General features: G+C 41.2%; 1 protein-coding gene across 2 annotated transcripts in view; it reads left to right on the forward strand.

The window, feature by feature from the left end:
- The window catches only part of NIPAL2 (NIPA like domain containing 2), a 73,105-nt gene that overhangs the window by 48,017 nt on the left and 3,004 nt on the right, over positions 1-22,084 (forward strand). For both annotated transcript variants that reach the window (XM_059165946.1, XM_059165947.1), the window contains exons 6-10: positions 5,919-6,015; positions 13,183-13,318; positions 15,167-15,255; positions 19,507-19,570; positions 20,684-20,778. In XM_059165946.1, coding sequence (XP_059021929.1) covers positions 5,919-6,015; positions 13,183-13,318; positions 15,167-15,255; positions 19,507-19,570; positions 20,684-20,778 — 481 coding nt within the window. The remainder of the gene's footprint in view (positions 1-5,918; positions 6,016-13,182; positions 13,319-15,166; positions 15,256-19,506; positions 19,571-20,683; positions 20,779-22,084) is intronic.

Consider the following 22,084-nt stretch of genomic DNA (forward strand, 5'->3'; position numbering starts at 1 on the left):
ATCTAACCTTTGAACAGATTTCATCAATCAAATCCAAGGCTCTAAAAGCACTTATCAAGTGTTTCATAGTAGCCTAGACTTGAAGTCCTTTTGACATGTTATTATTCTTTGCCTACAAGGCAAAACAAATTCTTAATCCAGTAAGAAAAGGGTCACATACTCTGTGACCAGAAAATGAATAGCCTGAGTCGAATCCTTTGGAGATTAAAGTTGCATCAAGACTTAATTTCCTGAATAAACAGCATTGTTTGATGATGACATATATTGTTTTAATAACAGAGGAAACATTAAAAAGAACAAACCAACTTTTTATTAAACCTTAAATTTCCATTTTAAAAAAACCCTCTGGCATTACTTGCATTTTTTGCAACTTTCCAAAGTCAACTCTTAAACTCATTTATTCATTTATTCACCAATTCATTCAACTGATTAGACACCCAGGGTCTAGAGAAGAATTCCTGTAATAGGGATTTTAGAGTTCTGGGAGAGGCCCGTATTCCTATAAAATAATGAAAGTATATTTGAAAATAAATGTCACCCCCAAAATGTAACTAATTTCAGATATTTATAAGGTAGCATAAAATAAATCTGTAATAAAGTCACATTTGATTTAATTTTTTTAAAGATTTTATTTATCTATTTGAGAGAGAGAGAAAGATCACAAGTAGGCAGAGAGGCAGGCAGAGAGAGAGGGGAAAGTAGGCTTTCCCTGCTGAGCAGAGAGCCCGATGCTGAGCAGAGAGCCCGATGCGGGGCCTGATCCCAGGACCCTGAGATCATGACCTGAGCCGAAGGCAGAGGCTTAACGCACTGAGCCACCCAGGTGCCCCAATGAAGTCACATTTGAATAACACTATTGGCAGTAGATTCTAAAGGGAATTATCTGCGTTATCTTAATTTGGAATTTTAATCCATTATATTTTGCATCTCTTAAGACTCTAGAAGTTATCAATTATATGCTAAGATCTTGAGCTGGAGTTGGATTTGAATCTGTTAAGCATTGAAGTAATTAATATTTAATCCTTGGAGGGGGAAGTCTCTGTGCTGTTTCTCCCAACCATGACTGCAAAGATCATAATTATGGCCATTAAGACCCTTCTTTGAAGTGTCATTCATCCAGCTGTTCTTGGATTACACCAAGGATAAATGCAATACCTGAAGTGCTTTTCAGGACAGATCAAATAACTAATACCATGAGTAAAAATATTTTAAAGTCTGGATAAGTTTTCCATTTCTCAAAAGCGGACCATTAAATCATAACCCAGCAGGCCAATAGCATCTCCAGGCTTACCTGTCCCAGGCGGATGTCCTGGTTACCTTTCAGGCATGCACGAGTTGGAGGCCTCAGAAACAAGAGCCCAGGAGCCTATCCTCTGAGCTGGTTCTTTTTCTGGAAGGAAGAGGATTTGAGAAGCCTGGTGTCAACGGGCTGGCGAAGAATGATGCATCTTCTGCTCACCCACTAATATGGCCTTTCCCGGCCTGTATTCATAGATGGGCGGCCCCAACCGCTGCTTTGTCAAAAACCAAAAACAAGTTCATATTGGAGCTTCAACTTGCTAGGGAAGCGGCTGCATAACATGGCCCTGTCTGAGAGATTCACCTCTGTTAACATGTTCAAAGCCAGAGGTCCTTTAGGAAGGGAACAGACTTGCCGACCACGGCGTCCTTTCCTCGAAGGACCTCAACCTTTGGTTGAGTGACACCCGTCTATGCAGGATGCAGAACCGGAGTGAGGAAATTCGGCCCTGACCCTCATTTACTTCGTGTTCTTTTGCAGGCTTGGCTGTGGCCCTTTTGCCCACCCAGACTTTCCAGCAGAGCATTCAGGTGGAAACTTGGGTCATGAACATAAGATCCTTCACAAAAGAATCTCCATGGTGCTCACTTTCCCTCCATCGGACAAAAAACTAAATCCGCAGAAGCAGCGGCGAAACGCTATTGCTTGGAGTAATTCTAGACTGTAGCTGATTATTATTAAGTCAGCCTTTCCAGCAGAGTTGCTTCAGAACCCACCACCAAGTGTCAAAAACCTGAAGGGAAAAAGAGCGGTTTTCCGCAGACATCACTCTGTATCTCATGAGGTTCATTTGCTTTGCCGTCAGGATACATGCACGCTCACGGAGCAGGCCGAGCTCTGTGCAGAGCTCTGACTCCCTTCTGTCCTTTTCCTCTGCAGCATATCAGGAAACTGAGGCAGGTAATTTGCCCAAGGTCCCGTAAGAACTAAGTGGCAGAACCAGAATCCAAAACCAGGGAGCTCACCTCCAGGGTGCATGTTCTAGTCCATTTCAGTACAGACCCCTCTATGCAGAATTAGTAAAAGCTGACCACTGAGAACCACATCTTTGTCCTCACTTGATCCTAAGGAGAGCCTTGGCAGAGCTCTTCCCCCCCCCCCCAAGGAAGTCATCTCAAAGTCTTGACTTTCAAGAAAGGACTTGGTGAGAGAAGATGAGGTAAACATGGGCTCAGATTTTTGTACTGCAAGTGGGGCACCCAGCGGTGAGATTTTGTGTCTCTCTTTTGTCACATCATCCCATTGCCCAGTGCTCTTTTCACTGCCAAAAACAAGAAGGTGAATTGCCTTTAAATCTAATGAGATTAGAGAATCCATGCAGAAAAGCCGGAGTCAACTCAGAAAATTCATCCCGAAGATTCTATTCCCCTGGAAAGATGTCAGACAACAAAACCTCAATTCATTTCCTCTTATCTCCGTAACAAATTGTCACAAGCTTCGTATCTTAAAACAATACAGATTTATCGTCTTATTTTTGAAGGTCAGAAGTCCAGCGTGGGTCTCACTGGACTAAAATCAAGGTATTGGCAGGGCCATATTCCTTGCTAGTGCCTCTGGAAGAGAATCCGTTTCCTTGCCTTTCGCAGCGGCTTGAGACCACTAATATTCCTTGCCTCTATTCTTTCTCACGTTACCTCTCTCTCTGACCAGGCCTGGGAAGGTTCTCTGTTTATTAGGACTCATACAATTACTTCAAACTCACTCAAGGTTCCCCACCTCAAGGTCCGTAGCCTTACTCACATCTCCAAAGCCCCTTGGCCACATAGAGTAACGCACACACGTTACAGAGATTAGAACGCAGGCGTCTTTGGGAAGCCATTATTCTGTGTACCAGACCTACATCACTTAACGCTTCTGAGCCTTGGTTTCCTCTTCTGCCAAACAGGGATAATAGTGTGCGCCTCCTGGAGCTGTGAGGATTCAACAAATTAATGCAAGTTTAGCGAGTGGTGAGCCTGCTGTCAGTGCTGCTGTTATCTCTAACCTCTGAGGTAGTGATCAGCAAAGCAGCCTCCTCCTGGGTCACAGCAGCCTGTGGAAATCACAGCTGTTTTAATATTGGTATTTTCAGAGAGGAGGAAATAATGTTGCACGCAGGGAAAAAAACTAGCATGAATTCGTGCCGCTTGAATATTTTCTTCCTGGGAGCTCCATGACCTCTTGCAACAAGACAGAACATAGGGCAGCTACAGTCATTCTGAGTCACAGGAGCTCATGTTTTATTTATCTGGAGCCACAGAGATGGAATTTGGAAAAATGTCATATGTGATATTTGAACTGATAACCACCCTCATTTTCCCCCACCTCCTCCTGAAAGTAATCATCCTCTTGCTAATAGATTTAACTAACACACTCTGTGCATTAGGGCAGGAAGAGCCTCCTCTCTCCAGCAATGAATACAGGGTCCCTAACACTGCTGTGAGTCGTTTGTGATCATATCACGTGAGAAATGGAAGCCTGGGGTTGAAGCGGGGGGGATGAAGCCGACAGGGATATTTCTGTTAATAGTTGGTGATCTGTACAGGCATTGAGACATCCAACGTTTTGATGGCAGCTTTGGGGAAAGCAAAGTGATAGGAGTTTAATAGCTTTTGCAGCATGATTTGATTAAATTAAAGGCCTGGCAAATAAATCCTATAAGAAAAAGTTTAAGTAATTAGTTTAATTAACCAGGAAAAGACTGAGGGATGACTTAATCTCCCATATGAGATGAAAGGTTTTTAAATGAGGAAGATATGGTCCTGCTGCTTTCCATGCCCACAGAGGATTAAGGGGGGGGACAAGCAAACCTTGAACTGAAACAGTAGAGATTTATGTTGAATTAGAGAGGGCTCCATAAGTAAAATGCAGACCTAAATGTAGTGAAGTCCTTAACTCTAGTACTTTAAAAAAAATATGTGTATATATAGCCGTGGTGTTTTTACTTGTCTGACATCAGAAAAGTAAGCATTTGTATTTATGATTTCAGTCCAGGGTTCCTGCATTCTTGAAAAAAAAAAAAAAATGCTTAGCTTTAGGTTATCTTAAGGGCTTCAAAAAAGAAAAACGTTAAAACCAAAATAAAATTGAGAACTCAAAACTACATTAGCGTTTTCTTAAGGGTAGGAAAATTTTAGACATTCAGTCAATTAATATTTATTGAACACTCAGTTTATTAGACATTAGGTCTGTTTTTCAGCAAGTTGCTCATAATAAATATGAAGTATAATTTATTCATTAATTCCATAAATACGTATTGGGTGACCGACAGTGTCCCAGCACTGAAGTCCATGGTGAGGAGGACAGATGAGGTCCCCATTCTCACAGAACTGGTGTGCCAGTCTGAGAGACCGAAAATAAACACATAAGTGGATGAACAGGATATAGTCCAGATGATGATAAAATGCTCTATGGTAGATGAGGGGTGGCTCTGTTAAATCAGAGTAGTCAGAGAAGACATCTTGGAAGAGGTGACCTTTAAGCTGAAATTAGAGTGATTGGAAGGAGCCATTGTAGGGAGATCGGGGAAGGAGTATTCCAAGCAACTCCAGTAGCTAGTGCAGGGGCCCCAAAGGCAGGTGCCATCTGAGCTCTGCCGAGAACTGGGGTGAGGGGTGTGGGGGGGAGAGGCCCTCTGTGACTGGATCATGTGGGCCATCCCGGATTTTATTCTTAATGGGATAGGAAACCATAGGAGGTCTGAGCAAAGAAATGATTGGATTTAACATGTATTTCTACTACGTGTATCATCCTGGATAGACCTCATAAACAGTGCACCGTTAAAAGCCAGGAAGTGAAAACAAGTATGATTCTGCACATATGAAGTCCGAACATATGCAAAAATAAACAAGGTGCTATTTGAGAACACATAAAAGGTAGTAAACTATAAAGAAAATGACTAGTAAACACAAAAATTCTTTGGAGTGGTTGCTGGAGGGATCCTAGAAGGAGTAGAGTACAACTGGGGAGAGGTGTGCAGGAGACTTCGAAGGCTGTGGTAGGTTCTTTCTCTCTGGCTGGGTGCAGGGCATGTGACTACTCAACACACTATGTAAATACCTTATGTGTGTATCATATATGTTCTGTACGAATGACATATGTCATTATTCAAATTCTGCTTTGAAATTATTCCTCTGGCTGCTTAATGGCTGGATGGTAGAGGCAAGAGTAGAATCAGAGAGAAGTTGGAAACTCTTGCAGTGGTTAGAGAGAAGGTGACAGGGAGTCGGGGAAGGGAAGGAGTTACTGGCTGGTGCAACGAGGTATGTATTGATGCCATTCTTGGGTGGAGGTGAAGGCCCCAGGAGGGACAGGTAGGGAAGGAAGGCACTCAGGAGTTTAGCATTGCCCATATTTGTGTGATATGGCTATGAAACACGCATGGGGAGATGCCTTGAAGATAGTTGGATAAAAGAGACTGGAGTGGCCCATCTCAGGGTCACTGGCATATCGAAGAGGGGAGAGCTCTGGGTCTGGATGGCTGAGGCTCTTTCTGTTGTTCTTACATGTTTATGATTGTCCTCAGGAATGCCAGGCATCGTCAGATCTCACAAAATCAGAAAGAGAAGTGTGGCATTCTGAAGACTTCGTAAAAATAATTTACAGCTTACTCTTTTTCATCCTTTTTTTTCATTTCTAGATTTTAGAAATATTAATTTTCTGCACTCTGCTGTATTTCCATAAGAGAAAGGGAATGAAGCACATGGTGATTCTGCTAACCCTGGTGGCACTTCTAGGTAAGGACGTGCGCTGTTTCCTAATCCTCTAATCGAGCCTCACAGAATCAGGAAAGAGACTCAAGCATTCTATTCCTTTCTCATCGTTTCTACTTTTGAACTCTGATCTGTTAAAAAGAAACCCAGTCTCAATTATGCAAGTTCTATTTTGAGTATCACATGGCTAGAATTGGTCTGTTTAATTCTTTTAAAAACCTATGGAAGGATCTTTACTTCTTGGTAATTTTATTTGCTCTCTAACAATTTGAGGATTGTTCTTCTCAGTATATAATTGAAAATTATTAAAAGAGGAACATATGAACCATCCCAACTGAAATTTTTGTATCAGGAATTATTTATCAAGACCTATCTTGTTTATAGGTTTAAAAAAAAATTTTAATAAAATATGGCTAATAAGAAATGTAAATGTAAGCAGTATGATTTTCTTAACTACAACATTTCTTTCATTCATTGTTGATCTGCCCATCTCCTTTTCTTTCCAGAGGCACCTTCTAAAATTTGAAAACGGTTGCTTCTATAAGCCCACCATGTATTTTTAAATCTACGTCCTTTCCTCCTCTCTCTCATACACACACACACACACACACACACACACACACACACAATATAAATCAACACTAGGAGTTTTCACTAATCATTGGAAAATTACCTTTTAAAAAATTATTTATAATTCTTCTTTTGCCTCTTCTTTGCAGAGAAGACGATCCATGCGTCATGTGTTGTTTGCTATGACTCTATGATTATGCTTATACCGCTGGGACAGGTAGCAGCCCTCATGTTAAGGAAGGGCTGGAGCTTTCTTTTTTCTTTTTTTTTTCTTCTTTTTTTTTTTTTTTCCATTTCATGAACTAGTTCACTCCTTTGAATCAGAAGATTTGTATTTCTGATAGTTCCTTGTACAAACAAATTTATACTATGTTTAAGTATGCTGTTGATCAAATGAAAAGAAAAAGAACTCTATATTTGTTTCTTTCCAAAGTACCAGATAGGGAGAACAAAAGCAAACAAGAGACAAAATGTACATTATATAGGAAAATACTTAAAAAATCAAGGAAATTTTATTTATTTTTTTAAGGAAATTTTAAATAGGAAAGTAAGATAACCATATTAAGATCTGACACATCAGTTATGATCGTAGATGTAAATGGAGTACATTTACCTAATAATAAAGAAAGATTGCCAAATTGGATTGTAGAAAAATTCCCAGATTGATTTTGATAAAGATTCTGAAATTGGATTCAGCCAGTGTTGTCTGGTTCAGATCTGTGAGAGATGTAGAAATAGTGCCCTTTCTAACTGCCCCTTGCTGGTTGTTAAATACTTTGGCTTCATACAGAACAATCATCTAAAAAAGTAACTCAGTTTGAAAGTAAAAGAAAACAGAAGGCCATACTATGACGATCTAAGTTAAAACCAAGGTGGGAGCATTAAATGCAACAGAGGCTCCTAGAGGCCCCACATTAGTATTTAGCTGCTCAGCAGGGTGGGCCCAGGGCTTGGGAGGGGGAGACACCAACACCAGGAGGCCTCAGGAGACTAGAACAGCAGCTCTTTTGAAAACTACATTCCCAGAAATAGGACAGGAGTAGGAGACTTCTCTTAGCTCATGGAAGGTAGGTAGACAGAAAGGTATGTAAAAATAGAGGAATGAGTCCTTAATTTTGATCTAATGTTGAACTCTAAATAAATCCTGAAAGCAGACCATACACCTGCTTCAAATGCCTGTGTGACTTTTACAGAAGTTAATCGTATAATTGGCCACAAAGAAATCCTTGATGAATTCCAGGAAGCTGAAATAGTACAGACCACATTCTCAGATCACAGTGAAAGAAAAACAAAATAATAACAAAAATAGAAATGAGTAAAACCGTAACATCTGGAAACGTTAACACTACTCTTAAACTGCAGCTGGGCCCAAGCAGAAACCAAGATTTCACTGCAGCATGTATTTTTAAAATTATTATGAAAACACTTAGTATTAAACCTATAGTTTATGATGAAAGCTGTATGCAGAAGGAAATTCATTGCTACAATGTAAGTCAAGCATTCCACTCAAAAAGTTAGGGAAGAAAAACACTGAAATAAAGCTGAGGCAAGCAGAAAGAAGCAATTAATACATGTAAAAATTAATGAAATAGCGACTAGAAAAGCAATGAATTGATAAATAAACCCAAGAATCTATTCTTAAAAGACATTAAAATAGATCCTCCGTAAGACCAAAAAAAGAAAAAAATCTCAAATACCCAAAATTAGAAATAAAATTGAAAACAGATATGAAAACTTGGTTAAATTGTTAATTTTTAAAGGAAAATAACTATCGAGCAAATAGAAGCTACATCCTGAAAATAATAGGACTATGTACTTTACTTTCAACCTAGATGGTAATGCATTTAAATCTTTTTTTTTTTTTTAAGATTTTATTTATTTATTTGTCAGAGAGATAGAGAGAGTATAAGCAGGCAAAGTGGCAGGCAGAGGCAGAGGGAGAAGCAGACTCCCCGATGTGGGACTTGATCCCAGGACGCTGGGATCATGACCTGAACCGAAGGTAGGCCGCTTAACCGACTGAGCCACCCAGGCACCCCAGGCCTTTAAATCTTTAGGAAACAGATTATTCTGATACTGTTCACACTATTTGAGAACCTAAGAAGATAGTTTGCACCTGTTTTTTTTTTTTTTTTTGTATAATCAGTATAAATACTGACCCCAAACAGCACACATAAAGAATACCGTGGACTAATTTCCCTACTGAATATTAATGTTAAAGTCTCTAATAAAAAATTAGCAGGTAGAATCCAGAAAGGAAAATCATTCTTCACTTAACACCAAGTGGTCTTAATGAAACTAGTTCTTTTTCTTTGTAACACTTATAGTAATTTGTACTTGCATAGTCTACTCATATGCTTATATTCTAGTTATCTCCCCCACCAGATTAGTCATGTGTTATCCTGTATATAATTACCTAGAACTGAGGACAGTGAGTACAAAGTAAACATTTTGAGTTAACTAAATTAATTACGGGAATGAACGGATGGTTCCTTAAGAGATCCATTAACATAGTTCATCATGTAAATGACTCAGAAGGGAAATATCATGTAAATAGATGCTGAAAAGACATGCTGAAGTTTAATATCCATTCCTAATAAAGAATTCAAAATGCAGGGGCGCCTGGGTGGCTCAGTGGGGTAAAGCCTCTGCCTTCGGCTCAGGTCATGATCTCAGCGTCCTGGGATCGAGCCCCACATCGGGCTCTCTGCTCAGCAGGGAGCCTGCTTCCTCCTCTCTCTCTGCCTGCCTCTCTGCCCACTCCAGCCCCCGACCATCACCATTCTCCTCTCTGCTTCTGTGACACTGGAAAAAACCTATTTCTCTTAACCCAGAAGCTGGAGCACACCCATTGGTGAAAGCCAGGAAGTGTTCTCACTACAGTAAGAAAAAGGAAAAAGACACCCACTCTGCTTTCTGCCTACCTGTGCTGGCTGGGCATTTTACAATGATCAGCAATGACTTTTACAAGAAAGAAGTGATTGTGAAAATCCTGCAGCAGCTTTGAAAAATATGTAGAGTGTCAGGTTAAACAAAAAAATGGCACACAGCTGCATGCCTACCTCTGTTGTGATTAAAAGCATGCACAAGGCGTACGCTGGAAATGAATGAGAGGCAGTAGGCAGGTGGTTTTTTTTTTTTTTTTTTTTTTACTTTATTGTCATTATTGTTTGTGTAACAGGTTAAAAAATGAATTAAAAAAGAAAAGAGAAAATGAGGGCTACTGGGAAGAAAGAGATTTGGTGTCTGGTGGGTAGCGCCCAGACCCGTGTGGCTGCAGTCTTCTTCCTTAAAGGAATCTTAAGACTCCCAGCAGAATGCTTTTGGCTCATCAGGAAGCTAGGAAATCTTGGAAGTCCTTCTCTCTATTCTGCATACTCAGATGTAGAGAAGCCAAATTAATAAATGAAATATTAATGGCTCTAATAAGGAGATGTTGATGGCATTTGGGAAAGTCTCTGGAAGGAGCAATTGATGAAGTAGGAGGGAACAGAGAAGGCCAGGTTTCAAACGCAGGTCAGCTCTGTCAGGTAAAGACAGCACGGCTGTCATGTCTGTTGTTGAGAATTAAGAAAATGGAGAGACCCATCAAGAAAACATATAAAAATCCATGTAACTGAGCACTGCCGCACGGTATGATGGAGTGTGACTGGTATTCTATAGAAGGCAGCATATTTCAGTATATTTCAGAGGAACAGCAGCTGTTAACAAAGTCCCCTCTAGGTGATTTTCCTAGGCAGTTGGCAGAGAGGTATGTAAAGATTTATGTTCAGGAATATTCATCACAGCCTCATTTTTAATACCAAAAAAGAAAAAAAAAAAAGATGCAACCTTCACATGCAAAAATAGGGAATTGCCAAGATAAAGTATATATTGATGGAAAGGTATACTCCACAGCTAATGAAAATCATGCTTTAGAAGAATATTTAATGACATAGAAAATACTTAATGGCAATGGAAAATAGGTTCCTAAATAGTATATACTGTATGATTCATATATTATAATATATTCATACATAGAGATGGAAAAATAGCTGTAAAGAAATACTCCCAAATGTTAAAAATGATTTGGGGATGAGTGTTGAGATTACAGGGGATTTTCTCTTTTTTTCCAGGCTTTTTCTGCATTTTTCCAAATTTTCTTAAAGGAACATGTAAACTTTTATAGCTTAAAATAATGAGTGTGGGTTTTTTTTTAAGATTTTATTTACTTTTTTGACAGACAGAGATCACAAGCAGGCATAGAGGCAGGCAGAGAGAGAGGAGGAAGCATGCTCCCCCCTGAGCAGAGAGCCTGATATTGGGGGGGGGGGTTCAATCCCAAGACCCTGAGATCATTGCCCAATCTGAAGGCAGAGGCTTTAAACCACTGAGCCACCCAGGTACCCCAAAATAATGAGTTTAAAGATTATTCATGGGCGCCTGGGTGGCTCAGTGGTTAAGCCGCTGCCTTCGGCTCAGGTCATGATCTCAGAGTCCTGGGATCGAGTCCCGCATCGGGCTCTCTGCTCAGCAGGGAGCCTGCTTCCTCCTCCTCTCTCTCTGCCTGCCTCTCTGCCTATTGTGATTTCTCTCTGTCAAATAAATAAATAAATAAAATCTTTAAAAAAAAAAAAAAAAAAAAAAAAAAGATTATTCATAATCCAAGTGCCTAGAGATAACCACTGATAGTGTCTGGATATAGTTTCTTCCAGCATTTTTCCTAGCCTCTTTTTCTGTATATAAAAAGAGAAGATACATAAACACTTTATATTCATATATATATATATATGCATTTAAATTTTGTATTTTCACCTGTCCTCATTAACCACATGTCCACCCGAAACTAAAATGGAAATAGTCACCAGCCTTGAAGTAACTTGCAGAGTTCCAATAAAGAGTGATTAATCAGTTGATGACTGTACATGCTTTGAAAATACATTGATTAACTGTAGCAAACCGATAGCTGGTGTAGCTGTTGAATAAAGAAGTCTAGTTTTGTTTTTGTTTTACAGTTAAGTATAATTTAACATCAGATGGTAGTTGAATTAGATGACCTTGAAGGGCCTATGCAATCCAGAGGTCGTGAGGCTAATGGAACAGTGTGTTCAACTCCTTCTCATTAATGATCCCTTTGGGAAACCTGGCTGTTCAGAACGGAAGGCCATACACACATTGTGCTCTAATTTTAAGCAAAATTTTGAGGAGGAAGCCAAGGTCCCTCAAAAGCTAACCTTACAAACTTAAACCATCAAATGACACACATCACAGTCCATATTTCAAATTCCTGGATTAGCTAAAGTATGACTATTGTCATAATCTGTAGAAAACATGTAAAACGATGAGGTCAAAAGACATTTTAAGATGAAGAGGGGCCTGGTTGGGAGGGCCTCTTTGTTCAGATTAGGGGTTTGTTTTTAGAATTTATCACCTGTTCTCCTCTGTTAATTATGACTTTTAATGGAAAGAAAATGCCTAACTTGGAAGTATGCCCAGTACTCTTCAAATTAAAATATATTTTCATTTTTTTGAAAAGGAGATGAGAGGCTTTCCCTTGTTAGCCATCAGCTATTTTAACACACACACACACACACACACAGACACGTATATGCATATACATATATGTGTGTGTATATATATATATATAATATTCAAAAGCTTAAAGGGATAAAGCCCAGATATATTATGACCTGGTAGAGCAACAGCACCAAAGATAATGTTTCTCCTTCTCATTGCCTTTGACTTACAGTTATTTGATTTCATGTAAAAATCATGTTTTAATTTTCTGTAGGTTTCAGCTAAGTTATGGAATTACATGTAACATTAAATGACCAAAAACAAAAAGAAAACACTATTTTCTTCCTACAGAGACATGGTGCCTCTAGAAAATGCTTCATTGCTTTCACATTATAAACTTATCAAGTCACTTCATTGCTATTTGGAACCTATGAAAAATTTTTTCTCCTACAGATAGTTACCTCTTTAGCATAGAGAACAGACGTTGCTTGTGTAAATCTTAGATTTATGGTTGACTCGGAGAAATACATACTCAGCTCTGGCCCCTCTTCCTACCACCATCTTTGTCAAAAGAAAAAAAAGTTGTTTTTTCATGAAACTTCTAGACATTTATGAACAAAAAGGCTCATATGGAGACTCAGTACAACTCTTAGTAAACTCACAGAGTGAACTGACTTCCACGTTCCAGTTTTCTCATCTGTTTGGCTTTCATTTTTTTTCAGTATAGTTTAATAGTTATTTTCCCTTCCGTGTCACAAGGACTGTCTGACTTTTCTTCTGTCCCCACTTCATTGTTTTCTACTCTCCCATCTCCTAGTAATTATAACCTCTGCGGCATCCTTTCAACAGTTGGGGCTGGAAAATAAGCATCTTGCTGCAAAGATAAAAAGCACCCCTTCGCACAGCCCATCTTTAGCTGATTTAAGCAAATTCAGGGTCCAGCGCGGCTTCTAGAGAGAGCTACCGGTCGTCTGGAGCCCCGTCCCACCACCGCCTCACGCGAGCCTGCATTCCGAAAGCCTAATGGGGGTTATCGACGGCTCCACTGTGCGAACGGGAGGTAGTTCTGTGTCATTCTATCTCAACAATGTTTTTTGTGTGTGTGTTTCTTGTTTTCTTTTTCAGCCTCGCTGACTGTTATTTCGGTAAAAGCCGTCTCCGGCATGATCACTTTTTCTGTGACGGAGAAAATGCAGCTAACTTACCCCATCTTCTATATCATGTTTATCATCATGATCGCGTCTTGTGTTTTCCAAGTCAAGTAAGTTAGCTTCTGAGAACTTTCACCTTTCAACCTTCCAGGGCTTCTCTGAGCATTAATCTTTATTGGCGTCCATTGATAATTAACATGAAGTGTAACTGGTTTCTAAGGGTGCCGGGTCTACAGCTGATCCTCAGCCAGCATGCCCTGTTTTCTCCTTCATGCCCAATAAGAAGCTTTTGCTGAGCCCTGCCTTCATGTCTTGTGAGTTCTAAAGTATGGCCGTAATCTAGCAAAGTGTACTTTGATACTTTCCTGATGCTCTTCTGCTTGTAATTAATATCCGTCATATGCAGGTTGTCATTAGCAATAAATCAGAGGGGCAGGTCCACAGCCAGGATTTCATTCTAAATATAGGAAATGCATGAACCCTTCACCTTCATCCCTAGCTCAGGCTCATTAATTGCCCAGGGATGGACAAAACCAGACATTTGGCCGGGAGGGAAATCCTTTCCCCAGAACCCTGCATGCTTGGCCAGAATTTTCTTTGTACCCCTGGGATCGCGGAATGATTGCTTTATGTTTCTCTTGGGGCCTAATAGTGGTGACATGGAACTTTTGCGATTTCTGTTCTTCTCTCCCCCCACCTCCATCTGCTCTAGTCACTTCTCCTCCACTTCACATCGTGATTATGCCTTTGCCTGCAGAGGCTGTCTTTAGTCAGCCAGGAAGTTTTCTGTTTATCCCAAAATGCTATACAAAAGCACTATCCTGGTACCAGGAAATCAGAGCCTACCCTCCGGAAGAGAGAGCTTCCCTCCATGGGCACCTGCAGTCAAGTCTAACCTCCACGGGTCAGACATGGGCAAGGACTGGGGAAACTCAGTGTTCGGTCACTGCTTCCTCTGTCATCTCCTTACGGGAATGAGTGTGTTTCTCATGCTTGACCCTTGCTACTTTGTTTCAGCTCCCTTCCTTCTTTTGAGTTCATCAGCAGAGCTAGAGTATCTCTTGAAGTTTCGTGACTAACATCGTTATCTTTCAACTGGTTGTACGAATTTCAGTGGCAGGCACACGGGAGGGTGCCCCGCACTCCCATCCCCCTTCTTCTAGTCCCTGCCCCTGCCCCGATGGAGCTGCGGTGAATGCACTCCAACTGTAGGACTGGCCACTGGGCAAAACCGCCCGAGGCAGTGTTTGTTCATAGATTTGTGCATATATGTAAGTGTGTCCACGTGGACACCTGTGTATACACATCCTCTCAGGTACACCTGGGCTCTATCCACAAACATTTTTTTTTTCAACTGTGCTACAATAGGACCTAAGCGTTTTAGTTTGGGTTTTTTTCTTTTTTTAATTGTCCAGTTGGTGTCAGTGACAGGGCAGCACGACTTCCTGGTGGGGGCTGGAATCACACTGGTGGCCAGAGAGAGACGGCGAGCTCCCACATGTGCTCTGCAGCTGGAGCCCTGAGCATTGTTTTCGAAACGTTAAACATTCCCTCACTCCTCCATCTTCTTTCTTGGCACGTGGCATGTCAATGGATAGCTACACTATTCCCCAGATATGATATTTAACAGATTCTAGGGTCTATCCTCATGAATCAGCTCCAGTGTGATACTGGTCCAGCAGCTTGAACCGCTTCCAACTCAAACTTCTGTGGCCTCAGAATATGATTAATTGCTTTTCATTGTTACTGTTGTTGGTTTAAACAGACCATAAAACCTGACATCTGATCTCATCCATCAGACGCATATAAGCTATGACTGCTGATTGGAAATGCCCTTTTACTGCACTTCCTCTCCCTTTGTAGTTGTAGCTTAAGGACATGCGTTTCTTGATGTTATTGTTAACTTATTGCTGAGCGTTCCTTAAAGCCAGAGCTCCAGTCAGTGCCTTCTGCTCTAGGTTCCTGAGTCAAGCCACGAAGCTCTACGACACAACGATGGTGGTGCCGGTCAACCATCTTTTCTTTACGACCAGTGCCATTACTGCAGGTGAGCCTTGGTTTCCTACCCTTCGGTGACTCCACCCCCACACCAGGCGTCCATCAAGTTTCTCTCAGGGTAGACGACACACTCGAGGAATCTTCAGGTTATAAGGAATTGTGTAGGCCACGTCTCATCATCCTCCCCTCCGCCCAGGACTGAATTTCCTCCATGACGTCCTCTAGGACAGTCACTCTGCTTTGTGTGAAGGCTCCCCGGGGCTCTTTGTCTCCGGAGACAGCACAGTCCTCTTTTGGATCACTCTAATTATCTGGAGAGCTCAAATTATTGGGAAGTGTTTCCTTATCCTGGACTTGAAACTACCCTCCCTGTGAGTTTGAGACTCTCATCTTAGTTCTGCTTTCAGGAGTCTTCTCCTTGCCAGCCCTTCTGATAATCAAAGCAGCTGAAGGGTCCTCTCGTGTCTTCTCTCTGAACCAAACATCCCTATTCCCATGAACGCTTCCCTCCATGTCCCTCACTGCCCTGATCAGAGAGAGGGGTCCAAAACTGAATCCAAAACTGAATCTGGTGTTCCAGGGCAGGCCAGGCAGATGACAATAGAAACTGCCATCTTTGCAGCTCTGGCCTCTATTTTTCTACTATTATAGTTCTTTGGTATTTACTGACAATTTACTGACAATTGGTATTACTGAATATATATATATATATATATATATATATATATTTCTTAAAAAATCGTAAATTTGAAACTTGATCCAAATCAAAATACAGTAGATACCAGTATCTCACTCCTAAGTCTAGTACTTATGTAGCCTGGCTTATTGGATGTATTTACTACCTTCTCAGATTGGACGTTCATTTCCCAAAGCAAAATGTATGCATTTTAGAAGCAGTTAAGGATTAGGTCTCCTAATTGGCTCATCTTTCTTATTTCATGGTAGACAATGTGACTGCTAGTGGGCAGTTTTTAAGAGTAATTGATGCCTTTCTTTTATTTCCTAAAATTGAAACTTAAAAGAAAGATCGTATAGCAAGACATCTGATTTTTTTTTTAGCATTTGATGCTTGTTGACAGAAGAAAGTAATAAAAGATTGCACATTTGTGTGCCCTAGAATTACTAGAAGAAAAAAAATAATAGGGCCAAAAAGAGTTACAGGCATGACAGACAGCCTAATAGTTAATATTAATGTTGTAAAGATGTGTAAAAAAATGTAGTTCCCTTGAAAAGAACATTTTGTAGGAGGACCAACAGGGTTGGAATGTCAATACTCAGCACACCAAGTAATTGATGAGTCAGGGAGGCTGGAACTTTCTGGGAGCAATCATTCATCTGCTGTTGCTGAAGTGTGGAACGGAGGTGAAGCTTCTTGACTAACTTGCCCTTTTTGCCCCCATCGAAAAGTCTAGCTTAAGATTAAAACTCAGTACCACATTTTGCCTGCAAACTAGTAGAGTTTCTGTTTCATTCTTTTTATTGCACTAACTGGTAGCAGCAAGCTATCCCAGGTGGACTCGTGGAGCTGGGCGGCACGGTGCCGCCCTCCCGGAGCTCCGTTTCACAGTCTTTACCGAGAGTCCGAAACATGTTTCTAGTCTCTGATCCTACAGCTTACCACCACCAACAACCCAAACAACCCAATCTAAAACTGGGCAAAGGACTTGAATAGACATTTCTCCAAAGAAGATGTACAAATGACCAATAAGCACATGAGAAGATGTTTGACATCCCTAACCACTAGGGAAACCTAAGTCAAAATCACAAGGGGATACCACCTTAACACCTATGAGGATGGCTACCAGCAAAACAAAACAAAAACAACAAAATTAACAAGCACTGCTGAGGATGTGGAAAAATCTGAATTCTGCGCACTGTTGGGAGTGTAAAATGGAGTAGCCACTATGGAAAACACTAGGGCAGTTCTGCCAGACATTAAACACAGAATCACCATACAGTCCAGCAATCCCACTTCTGGGTGCATACCCCAAAAAATCAAAAGCAGGGACGTGAACAGGTATCGGTACACCAGGGTGGTAGCAGCATTATTTACAATAGCCAGAAGGTAGAAACAACTCAATTGTCCATCAGTAGATGAGTGGAAAAGGAAAATGTGGTATGTCCTATGAGGAAATATGATTCAGCCTTAAAAAGGAAGGAAATTCTGGGGTGCCTGGGTGGTTCAGTGGGTTAAGTCTCTGCCTTCGGCTCAGGTCATGATCCTGGGATCGAGCCCCACATCAGGCGCTCTGCTCTGCAAGGGATTCTGCTTCCCCCTCTCTCTCTGCCTGCTGCTCTGCCTACTCTGCCTACTCTGTCAAATAAATAAATAAAATCTTAAAAAAAAAAAAAAAGAAAAGAAAGAAAAGAAATTCTGACCCATGGCGACAACACGGATGAACCTTGACGACATTATGCCGAGTGACAGAAGCTGGTCACAAAAAGACCAGTGTTGTATGATTTCTCCTATATGAGGGATCTGGAGTAGTGAGACTTACAGAAGAGGGAAGCAGAGCGGCGATGGCCAGAGGCTGGAAAAGGGGCAAATGCAGAGCTGTCCGTTAATGGGTATGGACTTCCATTGTGGCAAGGTGAGAAAGTTCTGGAGATAAGTTGCTCAACAGTGTGAATATACTTCACACAATGACTGCAAACTTAAAAATGGTTATGACGGTAAACTTCAGGCTATTTGTATTTTACTACAAACTTTTTAAAAGATTTTATTTATTTACTTGTCAGAGAGAGAGAGGGAGGAGGGGTGTCAGAGCAAGAGGGGGAAACAGGCCATCCCAGGACCCCGAGATCATGACCTGAGCAGAAGGCAGACACTTAACCAACTGAGCCACCCAGGTATCCCTTTACTACACATTTTTTTTTAAAGAGTCATTTCTACTCTTTACAAAAGAAATTCTTCTTTAAGCAGCAATAACAGAAAACAAATCCTAAAATACTGAGGAGGAAAAGAAATATGTACAAAGAAGTTTGTTGCTACTTGACTAAAGCAAAAAAAATTCAAAGCAGCTTAAAATGCTCTTAGAGAAATGAATATTATGGTGCATCTGCTTAGAATAACATGGAAACGTTAAAATGATTACAAGGAAGTATGCCATAACATGGAAAAATGCTCTCAAAATGTTCATCTGCTCAACCAGTATTTCTTAGAACTGGACGTGGCTTCTTCCTGGGCAAAGTTTATTCTCTAGGTGAGGAGGCAGGCTTGTGAGAGCACTCCTGGCCATAGGACTCTGTCTTGTCCATCATGGTAGGCCCAGCACCTCGCACAATGGCTGGCATGCAGAACTCAACAAATATTTGTTGGCTGATGAGCCAAGCTAATGCCACACAAACACACACATGCACACACAAATTCAACTCCATGTGATACAACATTTAAAGATAACTTTATTTTTTTAATTGAAGATTTTACTTATTTTTTGACAGAGAGATAGCAAGAGAAGGAACACAAGCAGAGGGAGTAGGAGAGGGAGAAGCAGGCTTCCTACTGAGCCAGGAGCCTGGTGCAGGGACTTGAACCCAGGACCCTGGGATCATGACCTGAGCTGAAGGCAGACGCTTAATGACTGAGCCACCGAGGCACTCCTTAAAGATACCTTTGAAAAAGAATAACTCTCTGAAGGCTTTGGGACCTTAGACCAAGAGGTCGTCATCAGGATCAACAAGGAGAGAAGACAAGTTTATCAGAGTAAATAACACATCCAGACTTTCCTTTCCCCAAAAGGGAAGACCAGAAGGAAGCAAAAGAAGAGGGTGTTGGCAGTGAGAAACGGAGCTGGAGAAAATGGCTTCCGTGTCCTCTGGGGCGTAAGTGTGCATGGAGCATTGCCAAGAGTGTCAGCCTGGGTGGCCAGCCGCTGAGCTGAAGGAGATGCTGTGTCCCAGGCCCCAGAGTCTGCCCAGAGCCTCAGGTCAGGCCTGCTGACCCCTGGCCTAAAAGTGTAGGTGGGAAAGGTCACTAGAGGTTTTTTTTTTTTTCCTTGCCTGTTCTGGTGGGACAAATCCTAGACTGGGTAGGTATTTTCTATTTCCAAAAGTTATGTCAACTCTGTTAATTTTAGAATAATAATACATCATATGAAGTCTACGAATCTGTGTTCTTTTTGAAATCATGAAAAATAGAAGTGTGGCATGCACATATTTTTAAACATAAGCTACTGAACGTGCATTTTAAGGGTAACTATCCTTAGAAAAAATAATACATGACCATAATTTGAAAAACCATGTAGCTAGTATATATGTATTCTTTCCCTAAAATCACATTTGTCTTTTGTTCTGGTTACAGGTATCATATTTTATCAGGAGTTCCATGGTGCAGCTTTTCTAACTGTATTTATATATATTTTTGGGTAAGTAGATGTCTCATAAGTAAGGAATGTGAAATCCTATTACTTTTATGTGGGTTTTGGCATTCTACCTGAGGTATAGAAAATTGGAAGACAATATAAGAAACATTAGTTCCCTGAGCTCTTAAAAGAAACCTAGTTTTCATTTAAGATCCTCCACAGGACCCCATGTCTTTGACTTGGTAATTTGGGTCTCTCTCTGAGGCTTCTGAACCTGGGGATTTTCAATCCCAGCCATGGTCTAGAAAAATCCACCACTGGCTGTTGTAGCTACTCCATGATGTCTCTCTGCTAAATTAGACCTACCTCGCTCTTGGAAATTTCTAGGTTAGAACCCAGCCAGGAACCACGGATGCCTGTAGGATCCCCTAGAATAAATGTTAAGTCTAGGGCAGATTATTAGCTTTGGACCTAATAACTTCAGATTGGAAGTATCCCTTTCTTGTGTCTGGGTGCCCATCTTCAACCCTTTCTAGAGATCTGGTAGGCATCGTCACTGACATTCTTGCAAACAGAGAGCAGACCGTGGACCGACTATCGTCCATGTATCAGATCGTCTGCGGGATCTGACTGGCACTCCATTCATGCTTAGCTGCTTCTTGATCTCGTGTTCTGCATGGCCATTATGCAGACTCGAGCCCAGGCTATTTTCAGCATAGAAAACCATCTAGCTTGAAAATCCAATTTCATAAGATACTTGGGCAAGCCTAAACTTCTAGGATCTGGAAACTGTGACTATTCTTATGGCCAAGGACAATTAAATTTCTTAGAAAATTAAAATATATATATATATTTGCTCATGTTGCATGCCAGTAATGGGTCTGGGCATGCATGGATAGAAAATGAGACCTAGTGTCTACCCAAAGGGTTTAGAGCCAGAATTAGCCTCCAGATGGTAAAAACCTGGGGCAGAGATTTATTGGAAGCTTCCCAGGTCTTGGTTCTGGGGAAAAAATATAATTGGCTGCAGCAATTAAGACAAGTTCTAGAAGCTTACCATGAGAAACAGGAAAAACAAAACCAGTGGAATTTATGTCATCATGTAGACTATGGAGCTGGTATTTAACACCACGGGTTGTTTCAGTGTTGTGTTCTTTATTAATATCACTCTTACAGGTGTTTTCTATCATTCCTCGGTGTGTTTTTGGTCACAAGAAATCGAGAAAAGGAGCATCTGCCGCAGTCCTACATTGATTTTGGAAATATTCCGGGTAAAACTGTATATTCTTTACTTATGATGGGAAACTTGATCCTTATAAATTAGTAGTTGCTGGCATTATTGGGGTGTTAAAATTAATATAAAACATAATTTTTATCCTCAAGAAAATGTCTTTTTAACAATGAAACCAGAGGCAACGTTTTAACTGTCAGTGTTAATAATCATTTATTTGAACGTCAGTTTTGCACAGACCACTGGGGATATAAAAGAACTGGCCCCATTTTCTTGATTTGGGGGATGTTACAAATTTCTTTTTGTGCTTCCTGAAACTGAAAAAGGGTGGGGATAGGAGGAGGGAATGGCTACCAGGAGAGTCTTTGAAGGAACATCCCAGGAGAGGAGCTTAGACTGGTAAGGACCATCGTTCTGGAAAAGATTGCAGAAGCCTGTGCACGGTGGGGCCGAAAGGGACATCCTTCACGGTCACCTGAACACGGAGAGCTTCTCCCCCTCCACTTTGCCTTCTTCATCCCGATCCATTTCACACCCCCCATCTTTTCAGTCCTCCACTCTCCTTGGGAAATAACTTGCTGTTGTCATGTAGACAGCAGAAGCGTTGTTCAGAACAAAGCCAAGAGTTGGCTGTATCTTCACCTCCTCCCCAGCCTACTCAGTATGTCCAGTTTTGCTAGGCATTCGGGGCAACCTATGGGTTTCTAGACAGAAGTAATGATGATCTGACAGCTTCCTCTCCCATTCTGTTAGGTCCCCAACTTTGAAGCAAAAGCCATTAACGCCTCATCCTTACAACTGAGAAAACATGACCTAAGGAGCTCTGTGTTCTCTTTCCCTCTTGGGCCCTCTTATCCCCTAAGAGCATTCCAGGCCAGAACTGGCTCTGGTGGCAAAGGTGGACATTGTGAGTGACTTCTGTGGTCAGAAGCTCTTGGGTAGAAAACACCATTTAACTCGATTTTCCAGTTCACAAAGCCCCATACACAGGATCAGCAGCAGCTTTTAGAAGCTGCTGTGGAAGTCTGCTTTTCTTTGTTGTTACACACATTAGACCAAACACGGAAAAGGGGAAAGGGCACTGGGAAGGAAGGTGTGGAGATGAGTGGACGCTTCACGTTCATCTCTTGACCGAGCCAGCCCAGTTTCCGTGCCCCGCAGAGGAGGCCCTGTGTGGGGGGAGCCCGCTGTCTCCTGTGGAGAGCATGTGGTCACCACAAGGGACACAGAGTTCCAGGGCCCTTTCTTCCTGATGTTGATCTCTTCTGTGTAGAGGGTAACGGCAGAGCACTATAAAAAGGGACTAAAATGTGGCCTAGAGAGAGGAGAAAACATTATTAGACGCA

Source organism: Mustela lutreola, chromosome 3 (assembly GCF_030435805.1).
Source record: "Mustela lutreola isolate mMusLut2 chromosome 3, mMusLut2.pri, whole genome shotgun sequence".
In the NCBI taxonomy this organism is placed as follows: Eukaryota; Metazoa; Chordata; class Mammalia; order Carnivora; family Mustelidae; genus Mustela; species Mustela lutreola.